Source organism: Rutilus rutilus (genome assembly GCF_951802725.1).
Source record: "Rutilus rutilus genome assembly, chromosome: 16".
NCBI lineage: Eukaryota > Metazoa > Chordata > Actinopteri > Cypriniformes > Leuciscidae > Rutilus > Rutilus rutilus.
In genome coordinates this window covers 8,135,151-8,149,679 of record NC_140224.1, presented here as the reverse complement: position 1 = coordinate 8,149,679, position 14,529 = coordinate 8,135,151, and the positions used below count along the sequence as shown (strand labels likewise).

General features: G+C 37.2%; 1 protein-coding gene across 3 annotated transcripts in view; it reads right to left on the bottom strand.

Annotated features, from left to right (window-relative positions):
• myof (myoferlin) overlaps nucleotides 1-14,529 on the bottom strand; it is a 33,841-nt gene that overhangs the window by 1,471 nt on the left and 17,841 nt on the right. For all 3 annotated transcript variants that reach the window (XM_084435000.1, XM_084434999.1, XM_084435001.1), the window contains 26 exons: nucleotides 14,387-14,518; nucleotides 14,127-14,290; nucleotides 13,382-13,496; nucleotides 13,105-13,207; nucleotides 11,654-11,793; nucleotides 11,397-11,567; nucleotides 11,202-11,304; nucleotides 11,027-11,104; nucleotides 10,740-10,921; nucleotides 10,313-10,471; nucleotides 9,748-9,849; nucleotides 9,387-9,548; nucleotides 9,036-9,201; nucleotides 8,513-8,589; nucleotides 5,529-5,627; nucleotides 4,829-4,957; nucleotides 4,418-4,573; nucleotides 4,219-4,310; nucleotides 3,974-4,144; nucleotides 3,730-3,878; nucleotides 3,434-3,573; nucleotides 3,246-3,334; nucleotides 3,075-3,170; nucleotides 1,394-1,535; nucleotides 1,210-1,309; nucleotides 923-1,110 (listed from right to left, as the gene is read on the bottom strand). In XM_084435000.1, coding sequence (XP_084291126.1) covers nucleotides 923-1,110; nucleotides 1,210-1,309; nucleotides 1,394-1,535; nucleotides 3,075-3,170; nucleotides 3,246-3,334; nucleotides 3,434-3,573; nucleotides 3,730-3,878; nucleotides 3,974-4,144; nucleotides 4,219-4,310; nucleotides 4,418-4,573; nucleotides 4,829-4,957; nucleotides 5,529-5,627; nucleotides 8,513-8,589; nucleotides 9,036-9,201; nucleotides 9,387-9,548; nucleotides 9,748-9,849; nucleotides 10,313-10,471; nucleotides 10,740-10,921; nucleotides 11,027-11,104; nucleotides 11,202-11,304; nucleotides 11,397-11,567; nucleotides 11,654-11,793; nucleotides 13,105-13,207; nucleotides 13,382-13,496; nucleotides 14,127-14,290; nucleotides 14,387-14,518 — 3,405 coding nt within the window. The remainder of the gene's footprint in view (nucleotides 1-922; nucleotides 1,111-1,209; nucleotides 1,310-1,393; nucleotides 1,536-3,074; nucleotides 3,171-3,245; nucleotides 3,335-3,433; nucleotides 3,574-3,729; nucleotides 3,879-3,973; nucleotides 4,145-4,218; nucleotides 4,311-4,417; nucleotides 4,574-4,828; nucleotides 4,958-5,528; nucleotides 5,628-8,512; nucleotides 8,590-9,035; nucleotides 9,202-9,386; nucleotides 9,549-9,747; nucleotides 9,850-10,312; nucleotides 10,472-10,739; nucleotides 10,922-11,026; nucleotides 11,105-11,201; nucleotides 11,305-11,396; nucleotides 11,568-11,653; nucleotides 11,794-13,104; nucleotides 13,208-13,381; nucleotides 13,497-14,126; nucleotides 14,291-14,386; nucleotides 14,519-14,529) is intronic.

Here is a 14,529-nt window from a genome sequence, read left to right as displayed (position 1 = left end):
AAGGCCCAATTAAAAGAATACAGTTGATGGACCCCATTGACTTCAATAGTAGAAAAAAAAAAAAAAAAAAAAAATACTATGGAAGTCAATAGGTCTGCTCCTATTGAAGCCTTGAGTAGGGAATACTTTTTAACAAACTTAGTCACAATGGTGTTGACTTGTAATGTTGCAAGGTGCAAGTATCCAAAGTAAATGTTTAACGGGTGCGAGTTATTTTTGGTTTCCAGTAAAGGATCCAGAGCATTAAAGGCTGCAAAGAATCATAAATATGGAGAGAACGCCACAGCGGAAAATCTGACATCCGTGCTTGTAGTCTCAATATCAAACAGGATGACTCTGAACACAGTGTTTTAGGTCAATAATGAAATGAAATGAAATAAAATAAACGGTTGTTCTGTCAGTTGATTTGGAACAAAAGGAGCAGGGAGAAGCTTCTGCCCAACCCCCCGAAACATCATATTTTTGCCTACAGGTAAGAAATCTGTTGACAGTGTTCCAATTTACCATAATTCTGTGTAAAGAGTAGACAAAGTGGGATAACATTTTTCAGTGATGAACCTATTCTTACAATAACTTTTGTTAATACCCCTCTTACTATCCATCTGTCCGTGGTCGGGGATACAAAAATGCTTAAATACAATCTGAAGTTTTCACGAAACCCCTGGAGTTGTCAAAAGTCAAAAATCTGCTTACAAATAAACGTGAATTTCTCGGACCAGGTAAAACGAAAAGTAAACATTGTTCATTTACATATACTACCAACATTGAAACAATACAAAGTGGGTTGAAAATTGGTGAACATACATACAGGATTTAATATCTATTGGGAATTGACTGGATCATGAAAAATCTATGTCATACTACACCATACAGGAACACACACACACAAAAAGACAAGATTATTTGCATTAGCTGTACTTACACCAAGCTCCCTCTTCCCATCTTTATCCATGTAGCATGGCCACCATCCTCTAACTGTCTTCTGGTCAAAAAGAGACTTGAATTGATCTGATTTTGGAAGCGTAGTTCCATCCGGCACCATGCTGAGGTTACATTTCTCTGGTGTTTTGGAAGGGTTGATGAGGTGGTGCAGATCAAGTTCAATAGCACCTGTAACACAAGAGAGATAATACACAAGAGGACCCAAAAATGTAAAAAAAAAAAACAATTCCCAAAAGCTCAGAAAGGAGCTGCATACAGACATCTCACCTAGGTAATCATCCAGTGAGAATTTGTCGTTATCCCATATTTGAACAATCAGTTTGGGTGGGATTCTAAACTCTGATTTGTCAAGGCTCCAGAAATGCTCCTTTTTTTATTGTAAAAGAAAGAGAATATTTTAATACGTCCCAGTGCTTTTCATAACACATATTAAACAGCCAATCTAAATTACCTTTTTAGATACAAGACATAGCTGCTCCGCAGGCAGGTATTCAAATCCAAAGACAAATCTCCAGTTGAAATTTCCATCGCCATCCAAAGAGCGATAATGGACGTCTGTTTTTTGCTTATCTTCTTCCATACCCGGCATCCAACTAATCAAAGACACAAATGCATGAATGTATTGAAAAATAAGAAATGTATTTCATAAAACACATTAAAGTGCCCCATTATGCTTTTTTTGGATATTACCTATATAATAATAATAAAGCTGTTTATTAATGTAAAAGGTTTTGCAAAATATCAAAGAGTAGATAGTTCTTGTCTCCAAAAAGACAGAATCGGTTCTGAACTGCCTGAAACAAGTAATTAGCAATTACAGTCTTACTTCCTGCTCGAACCTACGCAGGGTTCAGGCTTGTAACAAATGCCAATATGCCTGCAATATGCCAGCCTAAGGTCCTCATTGGCTGCCCGCGAACACTGTAGTTGTAGCTGAGGCCTGGAAGAGTTTGTTTCATGTTGAGAAGACACTGTTCTACGCTACGAAAGCAAATCCACTTGCGAAGGATGAGGACTCTGGTTCGAGTTGATACTGTAAAGCCAACGCCATTGTTTGTGTTCGTATCACTGCGTTTCAAGTGCTCAGGAAGCCTCTGGAGCTGAAATTCAGATATGGCAATGGGCGTTTCATTTCTGACACACGATAGACCAATCACAAAAGACTAGGCCATCTGACCAATCAGAGCAGAGTATGCTCTCGGATTGGAGGGGTTTAGAGAGACAGAAACCTTGATCAAACCATTTTAGGCGCTGTGAGAAAAGAGGTGATGCTGCAATGTATATTGAGAAAATGAAAGTGTTTTTTGAGCTTGGATGCATGTAAACCTATGGTAGGAGACCTCAAACAAAATTAGGAATCTTTAAAATAGCATAATAGGGGCACCTCAAAACAAGACACCAAGTGAATAAGGCTAGAAATTTAACCTATCAGAATCAGGGAAATATGGTGATATCTATTAATTATAGTACATAAAGACAATTGTTTTGAATATGCAAATTAGACTATCTTTATAAATATTAACTCATTCGCCTACATTTCCATAACAGAAGATAAAGCCAGGTTCAAAATGTTTGTTTCATTTTGTTGACAAAATCCCCTACCTAAAAACCTTTAACTCTAATATCTCTTTTTATCATTCCATAAATCAGAAAATACTGTCATATAATATAAAAAATGTACATTAAAATAACCATGTTTTTAGGAAATAAATGTTAAATAAATCAGGGGAATGATATATGACCAAACCCCTCTGTAAAAACCTTCAGTATATTGATGGGTCAAAGTTTTGTGTATTTAAGTGTGATTGCTGAAGTGGAGATTTCTGGCTCAGTGTGTGAGAAAAAAAACATTTTGAGAAAACAGTATTTAAAGATATGTAAGGTTATTGAAACAAACAAACAAACAAACACACACATACATATATATATATATATATATATATATATACACATATATATATATATATATATATATATATAAGCCCACTTAAATGTGTATTTTGGGTATTTTCTTTCCACTAGACTGAAATAACACATCTTATGAAAGCAAAATAGCCTAAAATCTCAAAAACAAAACAATGGTATTGTCTGTAGTGTCTTGCCTTAAGAGACAGCAAAGATTTTTTACATACCCCTTTACATAGACGTCACTCATATTTTCACCAGTAATGCTGGTTTCATCCAAAACCACGTCAGACGTGTTCCAAACGATGACTCGCAGAAAGTGTCTAATAAAAAGATTCAACATAAGTCTATCGTCGATAAACATAAAAGTAGAATTGAAAGTACCAATTTCTTCTCACTTTTTTGCCTTGCGTGGAGATATGTCAAAAGGAGGTCCAGGAGGCCCAAGGCCTTTGGGGAAAATGTCAACCCACATCTGGAGTTTTCCCTATAAAACAGATAAAGCAGTGTTTTGAGCTTGCTTTCAAACAAAAAGGGGCCTATAAAGTATATCACAGGAACAACCAGCTAGTAAGCAGCCTCACACCTGAGGGAGAGTCGGTTGGAAGCTACTAAAAAGAGTTCTGGTTTCAACATGCTCCGGAACAAGGCCTTGAGTTCTGAGGACGTGCAGGGCGATCCGTTCACTTGGCGGACCCAGGTGTTCGTGAATTTTCTTGTTCGCTTCTGAAATGCATACATAAGGTATAACTAGACAGCTTTGAATGTTGGCTTGACAAAGTATTGACTACAACTTTCAAACAGCTTTTATAATATAATACATTAACAGTTTGTCAAGCCATCATAATGGTGTTCAAAAAATCAAATAGCTCTTAAAATCACCAAAGTCAGAGAGGCAATATAATCGGCCACCAAAGGATAAAGTGTTTCCATTGTCTTCACTCCTGGGTCGACTCAATCCTTTCAAACGGGCATGATGTTCAAGAATCTGAGATGGTTTGAGCTGATCGCGCCACTGGTTTGATCCAGAACTATTTAATAAATAATACATTAGTTAACTAATGTCTTTACTGTTGTCCTCAATGAAAATACTAAGTTTGCATTAAATAAATTGTATGGGTCTCACATGCAATATGTCTGGGGTAAACCACAGTAGGAACCGAAGAGAGAAAGAAAGCGGTTTTCCAAGTCAATCACTGTCTCCCCAACTTTCTCATCATGGGTGAGCAAATCAAAGTCATAGACGGCAATTTTCAGGTCTTTGTCTTGTGGGAGGAAGCATGTCATTTCAAACATTCTGTTGAGAGAACAGAAAACGGTTATAGGTCAGTTATAGGTCAGTTTAGATCATAAATCTATGGCATTCATTACCTTCCAAACACGGGGTTGAGTGAATACGGCACATAGTTGTCTCTGTCATCAATAGACTTTTTCCCCAAAGAGATTTTGATGTATGGGTCACACTGAAAAAGAAAAGGAACGTTGCGTTTTCTTTTTACTTAGGAATTCAACAAATTGAGTAACTGACACTCAAAATTAGTTTTCTAAAATGCTAAACGATAAAAAGTACTTTGCCATTGTTGTCTTTGGGTTGCAGATCGATGGCTTGAACCACGTAGATTCTGACCACACACTCCTGAGAGACGCTGTCGGGCAGCTCTCTGAACTGACGTGGTGGAGGAGCCACCCCTGGATCATCTGGCAATGGGTAGACCTTAAAGGAGCCCTGAAAACAATCAATTGGAATTATTAGAATTAGCATCAGCATATTAGAATGATTTATGAAGGATAATGTGACACCGAAGATTAATAACATTTTACACAACTAAGAACATGAAATGCTGTTTTCAAACCATTTTAATTCTATGTGACATTTCCAATTGATGCAGAATACCCCCCCCCCCCCCCAAAAAAAAAACATTGTAGCATGTTATAGCACCAAATCCATTCATTTGTAGACCAAATTAATAAAACATCTTGCCTTGAATTCTCCAACTACAGCGGGATCATCATCGTCACTTTCTTTTTTCCCACGTTGCAATTTGAATGTTTTGCAGAAATCGGTAAGACCCATGAATTCATTTACACTTTCAAGCTCACAGTCATACACCTATGAAAGCCAACAAAACAAGAACATGGGTACAAGTACTAAACAACACAAGAACTCCAGTAAAAATAACCTTTGCGGATCTAAGTATTCTAAAGTCATGCAATAGCTTTGTGTAAGGAACAGTTGTTATTCACGGAAAATCTTTTTCTCCAATGAGTTGTTAACCGCTCATCCAGATCACTAAATCAGTGAACTTAATTAGTCCAGATTTTGAGAACTGGACCAACTCATTCATTCAAAAGATCAGATTCAAAAGAAAAATTTCGTTCACAAATCAGACATCTGTACTTCATGAGCATTCATGAATGCACTAAGGAAAGCTAGGGCGGACGTTATGATCTACAGTAAATAACGCCTTCGAAAATCTAAAGAAATGACCAAATAATAACAAAAATCTGTTCCTCACACAGCAAATGTACGGCTTGAGAAGAATAGCACAACTTTCGTGGTGCTTTCAAAGCCTTAGTCTATGCAATAACATACCTTAAATCTAGAAAGATATTTAGTCATTTATTAAATGTAACATTAAATAAATATTCATATCTGCATTGTTTAGCTAGACAGAACTCACTTCTAATGTGTCATAACCTTTGTCAAGGTATGGGCGGCATTTCTCACTCTCTCCAACAGAAGCATAAAACTTGCTCCACCAATCAACAGTCTCTTTCTCCTGTAAGGTTAATAAAATGGACAGTTTCATTGTCATGATAGAGCTAATAGAGATATGATGATAAATTATCATCAACTTATCAAACGTTAATTGGAAAGTGTGTAAACTTGTCACAGAACTCACCTTCTCACGCTGTTGAAACACCAGGAAATGCGCACAGAGACACACACACACAGAAAAAAAAAATATGTTAAGATTTGTTAAAATGGAATATTAATAGGCTTGGAAAACCTTTTACATATATGTAAGGTTTCAGTCTAATTGCAACTTTATCAGTGTAACAAGATTCAAAAGAAATGTTTTTATCTCAAATATAAGTAAAAAGGAACAAAATTTATTCTAGCATTTCAAGTGCTGAATGTAAATTTAATAATTTAAAAAGCAAATTGACAAATGTATAGGCTACACTGATCAAGCTTATTTAATACTTTCCTTCATTATTAAACACCTTTAGTACACACAAGGGAGTTGGTTAATTGAATGCAGACAAGCAAATATGAATGCAGACAAAAAAAATGTAATGTTGAATTCAGAAAGACAGTATAGAAACTGAATGTGAAAAACCGCACACTTCAATGTAATTTAGAAGGATTTCATGTATAGAAGGTCAGCTGTACAAAATCGCCTGAACGGGAAATGAGATTGATCATACGGAGCACAACATATTGATTAGAGATTCCCTCAATTTAACCCATTTCTAACTACAGAAGATTCACACAATCAGCCTGAGCGGGAGGTAAACTTAAAGTCCCCCTGTGTTGAAAATCAAGCTTTTAATGTTGTTTATATGTTTTTAATAAGACAAACCAAGGAAAAAAAACTTTTAATTATGTAATTTTGGTGATCCAAAATTAGTTTTAAGGGATAAAATTGACTACAGGGGGACTTTAAGTGTTGGTGTTGAAGAATGTAATTTCAGTGCCTCTAGTGGCACCAAACAGAATCGCAATCTGTTCTGTGATCAGCCTGACCAAGCCAGGCATAACAACACTGGTTCAACCACAATGGCATCGGTTTGGTACCGTTAGTGCTAATGCAGAAATTACACACTTCACACACACTCGGAATTACATTTAATTACAAAATTCAGGCATTTTGATTGAAGTGCCTTATTACTATACATACTTGAAGTTGACTAGCAGTGCCCATTTTGTCAACAGCAGCTGAGATGCCATACATATACTGAAATTCACAAAGTTAAAAATAGATTCATACAGATATGTGTACCACCATTACCGTAATGTTCCGAAAATACCCCCCACTTTTTTAAGATGTACTTTAAAAAAAAAAAAAATTTATAAAAAAAAAAAACTTTTATTTGAAAATAATTTTCATACAGAATTTTTCTCATATTTTAATTGTTGTATTGAAAGTATGGTAAATGCTGGTAAAATGTACCAACAATCACATTTAAAAATAAACACTTTTTGGCATACCATAAAAATAACCTGTAGCTCATCTGAATTATATAACAATTAAACTATCCATCTCATAGTGAAAACCATATAGCCTACCAAAATTTCATTAATAGTAGAAGTGAAATCTTATTGTAGCAATGTTGAAATCAGGGGTACCGTATTACATTTTAAAGTCACGTACGTGGTCCCATTTTGGTCCCATCAGCGAGGCACGCAAACATGACAGTCACGAGACTAAGCTTTTCTTTGACGGTTTGTTTTTATAAGACGGTCTTTTTGCACTCGCGATCTTCTAACATTTCACTCAGACACACCGTATGCTGGCACACTCGTTTTACGCGTATTTGCCGCCACCTATTGTTCCGGGTGTATTATTGACATGTGTAAGTCTATACCAGGGGTGGCGAACGTCGGTCCTGGAGAGCCACAGTCCTGCAGAGTTTTGCTCCAACCCTAATCAAACACACCTGAAGGTCAGGTGAACATCAAGGTCTTAAGGGTTACTAGAAAGCCACAGGCAGGTGAGTTTTAGCAAGGTTGGAGAAAAGCTCTGCAGGACAGTGGCCCTCCAGGACCGATGTTCGGCACCCCTGGTCTACACCATGAATATAGGACAACCCTGTTTTTTCAGATGTATTTCTAAGAAAAAAAACATTGTTTTACATTCAGAACAATACGGTACATAGTTTTTCTCTCACAAGGTGAGACTAAAGGGATAATTCACCCATGAATGAAAATTACATCAGTATTTACCTATCCTCATGTGGTTCCAAACCCATCAGACTTACTTTCAACTTTAGAACTTTTTTGTGAAATCGGAGAGCTTTCTTACCCTCCATTGACAGTCCACGCAACTACCATTTTGACGCTTCAAGAAATTCATAAAGAGACGTAAAACTAATCCATATGAATTGAGCGGTTTATATGATAAAACAGATATTCCCTTTTATTCCCATATAAACATTGATCAGCAAACAAACAGAAGCTCGGCCATACTTGCTTTGACGCATGAGAACAAACCTCATTGGTCTTTGCAGAAGCTCAAACGTGTTGCGTGACACACGAGAATGAATCTAATTGGTTCTCGCGCAGCACGTCAAGTGAACATCCTTGAGCTTCCATTTACCACAAAGGATGTGTAAGTTGATGAATGTTTGTGTGAATAAAAGCCTAAATTAAATCTGTTCAGCATATAAATCGATTGTGTCTCTTTAGAAAATTTGGACTAAACCACTTAATTCATATGGATTAGTTTTACAATATCTTTATGAACGTTGCTGTCGTCGTTGCATAGCTGCCAATGGGAAGGACAGAAAGCTCTCAGATTTCATTAAAAAGATCCTCATTTGTGTTCTGAAGATGAAAGAAAGTTGGGTTTGGAATGACACAAGGGTGAGTAATTAATGACTAATGTACTAACCCTTTCAGTTCCTAAACCTACTAAACCAAGTGACTTGGTAACAGTACCTGAGCTTCTAGAAGATGCTGTCTGCCGTCATCAATGTTTACATGGAGGTCTCTTGGACCAGCTGCCATCAAAGACACTGCAGGAAAAGAGGAGAAAAAAAAGGGAGACAAAAAGAAAAGAAAAAAGTAGAATGCTGATAAATATTCTTTAAAATTTCTTGAAGGCTGTACACAAAAATCAGCAGTGCTAAGGCGACTTTTGGAGAGACATAAAATCAATTACAAATCAGTATACAATCAGAAAAACAAGGCATGCAAATAACACTTCAGCATGCAATTACAAAAACATTAACTTAACAACAGCAACAACAACAAAATGTATATATACACCACACCTAATGCAGAAGATACCTGCCTAAGAAATAAAGTTTGAATGAAGTTTGGACTGAATTAATTGCCAAAGTTTAATTGTTACTGTTAAAAGGTGACCTAACTCACAGAATGTTTTAAGAATTTCAAAACAATGTCACCTTATACAATGTAATTACCTCTCCCTTAAAAAAAAAAAGTGAAAGGGACGTACTTTTTGAAGACATGGCAACATCAGGTACTATGGCATAAGGGTCACATCGAAACTCTTCCAGGGAACTTATTGTGCACTGACCCACCACAGGTTTCCTTCCAAAGGGTCTGTGGTCGATGATTTTCAGCACTATAGGGGGAGTATACATCTCTTCTTTGGGTAGAAGCTAAAGATAAAAAACAAGATGCTGATCGCATATGGTCTATGGCCTCAAAAAAGCATTTGGAAAATTAAACCACATTCAAATGTAATTGAATGTCATTTGATATTTTACAGTCTAATGCAAAGCAAGGAGCATTTATTTGAAAGAATTACAATGCCTTTTCTCAATAGGTAGAGACGGATGCTCACCACTTTTAAAAAGAGGACATTTCCTTGGAAATTAGGGCACTTCTTCATGTTCTTGATGACAGCTGTCAGAACTCTCTCTCCTCCGCACTCTACCACCAGACTGGGTGAAGTAACTGGAGCCAGCTGATACGTCTTCATGTTACGCAATCCCCATGCTAGTACCTGCAAATATCAAACATCATTGGTGTAAAATTTGGTGTTTGTGTGCATGTTTTAAATTCAATAAATGGTATTTTTTTTGGACTGGAGAGGAAGCTTTAATAGTACATTATTTAGACAGATTAAGGAAATAGATTTGCCATGATATGACCCCTTTTAAACAACTCCCAAAAAGGACATAACACATGGAGATAAATCTGACCTCTATGGCAGTGAGCTGCACCACCGGTCGTACCCCTTGAGGAACCATATAGAGCTTCTCTCCTCGTTTAGCAGGAGCAAGGGGAAGTTCAGTGTCATTTCCCTAGAGTAGACAACATATGAATTATCAAGCAGAATATTATTTGAACCACAGAGCAGCCATTAAAGGGATAGTTCACCCAAAAATGTCAATTCTGTCATCATTTACTCAACCTTACGTTGTTCCAAACCTGCATGAGTTTTTTTCTTCTGTTGAACACAAAAGAAGATATTAAAAAAAAAAAAAAAAAAAAAAAAAAAAAGTTGTACACCAGAAAGTTGATGGTAGCCATTGACTTCAATAGTATTTTTTTTTTTTTACTATGGGAGTCAATGGCTACTGTCAACTTTCTGGTAATCAACATTCTTCAAAATATCTTCTTTTGTGTTCAGCAGAAGATTGAAACTCATACAGGTTTGGAACAAGTTGAGGGTGAGTAAATTACATAATTTTAATTAATTTTAATTAGTTCCAAACTATCCCTTTATTATGGTTAAAATGACCCAAATTCCATGAAGAACCATACCTTGGTCTTCAAAATGAGCTCTGCAGCCACTAAAACCTCCCCAGCAGGAGCATTTTTTTGCATTACAGGCTCCCAGAGGAGTTTAGGTGATCCATCCACACCTGAAGTCAATTTCACCAAAGGTACACATGTACTTCTGCCAAGCATTTCATCTTTACCCTAACAGGATGAACAAATTGCATTCACACTATGAGTGCACTTGCATTCTAAAAGGCAAGAAATAGAAAAGCTAATATTCGTAAGGTTTACCAGTAAACAACAAATTCTGTTTATATGTGATCCATTTTTTTATTATATAAAAAAAGATCTTTTGTGTTGTAAATAGTGAACTATTTTTGAAAATTTAATAGGCATCCTGAGACACCTTGAGAAGCCGATATTGTCAACTGAGTGGAGTAAAGTGAGAGTATAAATATATCAGACTAACCACTTGATCACGGTCAAAGATTTCCATAACCACTCTGGGTGGATTCTGGGCGAGAGACTGGGGATCACCATAGATTTCCACATTTTTAAATATAAGAGTCTGATCCCATGTCGGGTTCAAGGTGCTTTGGATTGTCTCTGTTGTTTGGCTGTGATGCAAGAACGACACATGGACGTATGGATCTGCAATTTAAACCAATATGATTTTAGTTATAATAAAAGCCAGGTCACTTTTCCAGATTATTCTAAGTTTAAGACAAATCAGCAATATCAAAACTGCTATGGGACCTGAGAAGCTGTCATTGTCCAGAGCAGAAAGGTTTCTGGCCTGGTAAACATAGACTCTCAAGTGGTATGGATTGGGTCCTGAAAGAAAAATCAGGCTTAACGTTAATAAAATTGATATTCTGAAAAAAAAGAGAAAGAAAGGTCTTTCTGTAATCTCTGTCCTCAATGAACTCACTGTCAAATGTGCATGATACAGTTGGCCTGTTTGCACCAAACTGCTGAACTGAAGCTTCTGCTTTGGTGCCTTTTTCTTCAACTTTAGATTCCATGTCGACTCCCTGTCAAGTAAATCAACAGTGAAAAGCTCATTATGTGGGCAATAAAAAGTAGGATAGTATTAGGATAAGAAATGGGAAACTTTGATGCTAACCAGAGCCCCCTCCAGTTTGAAAATGGCAGAAGCTCCAACTCGACCAGAGGGTGCCATCTTCCTTCTCCAGCGCCGGCGGCGGAACGTGTCAGAGGATCGCTGCTGCCTGTGGAACTTCCAGCCAATCAGTGAGGAGTATTCCCATCCTTCTGCATCTCCTGTATCCTTCTTCTGCATGTCAGACAATTAGAAAATACATTTTATAAAAAGGCACAAACTAAAAAAAAAAACTTTTAAAATGCACAATATGCACTTGCATCAGTGGCTGTTTTGACACCAGGAATCCTTTTGCGAGGACGGATCATTCTTCTGCGACGATGAACATGGTACATCTTCTCAGCTGCCACCCAAGATTTGGGCTTATCATCAGGTGGAATGGTGACACCATATTCCCAACCTAAACTCACAAATACACATCATATAACTGCCTTAGAATTTTTATTCTCAGGTCATCAACATGAAATCTGTCACTGTCATTTAAAACCTATATGACTTTCTATAGTGTATGCCATGTTTGACACCACATTTTTCACAATGAAAGAAAACCAGGAGCTGCCAGGCTCCAGAAAAAGGCAAAGCATACCATAAAAGGCACCTTAAAAGTAGTACATTTAATTTGGGCTCTAAATTCCTTCTGAAGCCATTTGAGTGCTATGTGTGATGAACATACCGACATTTTTCATTATGTACTGATAATCTTCCCTTCTTATGAAGCTTTCATATATCATTTATGTTTGCCAGGAAGATGCTTTGTGCGAACCAATGCCGTTAATGTCATATCTGTCACAGTGTACATTTACGCATACATGCATGTACATATATTTATATCATATTTTTTATTATAATTAACTCACTGCTGTACGAATGTAGGATATGCTGAAGTGGCATGAATAGGTATATATAAATCCGGTATAAGATCTAGGCAGGTGGAGCTGGAGGATTTCAGAGGAACTCTGATAGCGTGCTGCAGAACCAGTTTACAACAAACACTGTTCCTAGACTATTTAGATGTAGCGCAAATAATCTCATTGTCTGCAGAATCAGCAGAGGCAGAAGTTAGCTATAGAGGAAGGCAGGATTTTAAGAGACTAGAAAATTAAGTGGCAGTCTGTTTCTTAAAGCAATGACTTGAAAAGACTTGAAATATAATGCTCAAGTCATATGGTCTAATTTGTGCTTCTAAAGTGTTTTGAACTCTCTGCTCCTCACCACAGGGCTTCTCAGGTGCTGCGAGCAAATCACTCTGCCCAAGTAGCAGTGCTTTGCCTTCTGAGAATATAGCTCCCGTATGTATACGGGTAGAAGATGGCTGTGTCTCATGTGACCTTGTTATTTGTACACGCTGTGACTATACAAATCACAACGTGTAAATAGGAAAATGTTGGCGTTATTTTGTCACTTATTGGGAGCAGTAGGCTAGCTGGAGCCATTAACCTCCAGTCTTTGTGCTAAGCTAGGCTAGCAGTGGGTGCGTCAGACAGAGTTACGGCACGCACAGAGATGAGAAGGGTATGTATGGACTTATCTAACTCTGGGGGATACGGTGAATAAGTTAAAGTCCCAAAAAGTCGGCGTGTTCCTTTGATTCTTAATTCTAAATGGAATTTCTTGGAAATGTAATTTTTTGGGAGGAAATAATTTTAAAGGTGGCTCAGTGGGCAGGAAACAAAATTCAATATTTCTAAACAAAAAGCAAAGACAAGCTTACCTTTTTCATCGACGGCCCGATTACCATCAAAAGTCCAGTTATCCTCCCAGTTCCAGCCAGGTGGGCATTCAATCTCTGTAGGGCCCTGAACTTTTTCTCCATTCTGTAAATACCAAAAGGATAACAATGAGGAATAGAAGGATTTTTGAGGGATATTACAAACTTTTCTGTATGTGCGGTAGATTCCGTTCAAAAAGAAACTACACTGTTCAACAAAATCTACGAATGTCTTGATTAGACACCTGATATGAAGCTAAAGTTAGACAGACTCTTTTACCACATCAGTGTAAGGCTCCGCTGCAATCTTCCATTCTCCTCCTGGGAATCGAGTCTCATTCTCATAGACCTCATCCACGAACTCTGTGTGTCCAGCATCAGCCTCAGTCATCAGACTACCCATCCACCCAAGGAAAATACAATTTAATTACTAAACTAACCATTTCTGAAGGAAATGAGTGGTGGTTGTCCATGCAAAACTTGACATTATGATACTAGGTGTTGTGGGGGGGTTACCCAGGCATTTCTATAAGGCTTTACAGTAAATGTTTGGGACTGAAGTCTTGTTTACACCAACACAAACATTTGGCATGATTTTCACAGATTTTCGCATTTGTTCAGGACGATGTGTAAAAAAAAAAAAAAAAAAAAAAAAGGCCAGATGGGCTGAATGAACATTTAAATTCCCTCTCTGACAGTAGGTGGCACTTAAGGAAAAGCAGAAATACAATGTTTACTCCAGATACTATTGTACACAAAGCACTTTACATTAAGCTTCCATTAATGCATTAACTAACATTGACTAACAATGAGAAGTACATTTGTTGCAGTTATCTTTGTTAAAATTGGTTAATAAAACAGTTTCAGATAGGCATCAAAATATCAATATTTTTGACAACACTAGTTACTAGTTTGTTCAAATGTCTACCCCTAATTATGAGCAATAGTAGTAGTACATGGAAACATCAAATAATATTTTGCTAACTATTTCTTAATGTTTGTGTTGAGGATGGGGGCCAACTTACGTTTTCTCTGGTTCAACATGCCATTCACCTTCCCACTCCCAGCCAACAGGGGGCATGAAGTACTCCTGCTTCAGCTTAACTTTGCCTGTGACATCAGAGAACTTGCTGCGATTTAGCAGACCGGTGGTGCCCCATTTTCCCAAAACCTGAGCCTGGTTCTCATACTGTAAATGAAACAATTGACATCATTAGCTCAAAACTAATGACTGCATCTGTCCAGACCTCAAAGCAAAAAAAAAAAAAAAAAACACAATCTTTACCAGTTCTGCAAATACATTGAACATCCCCTCTGCATAATTATTGAACTTCTTTTCTTCTGTTGCCAGCCCAAGCCACATGTTCACACGTATCTGGACGGGAATCTTCAAACCTTTTTTGTTGTCCATGGGATACTGTAAGGAAA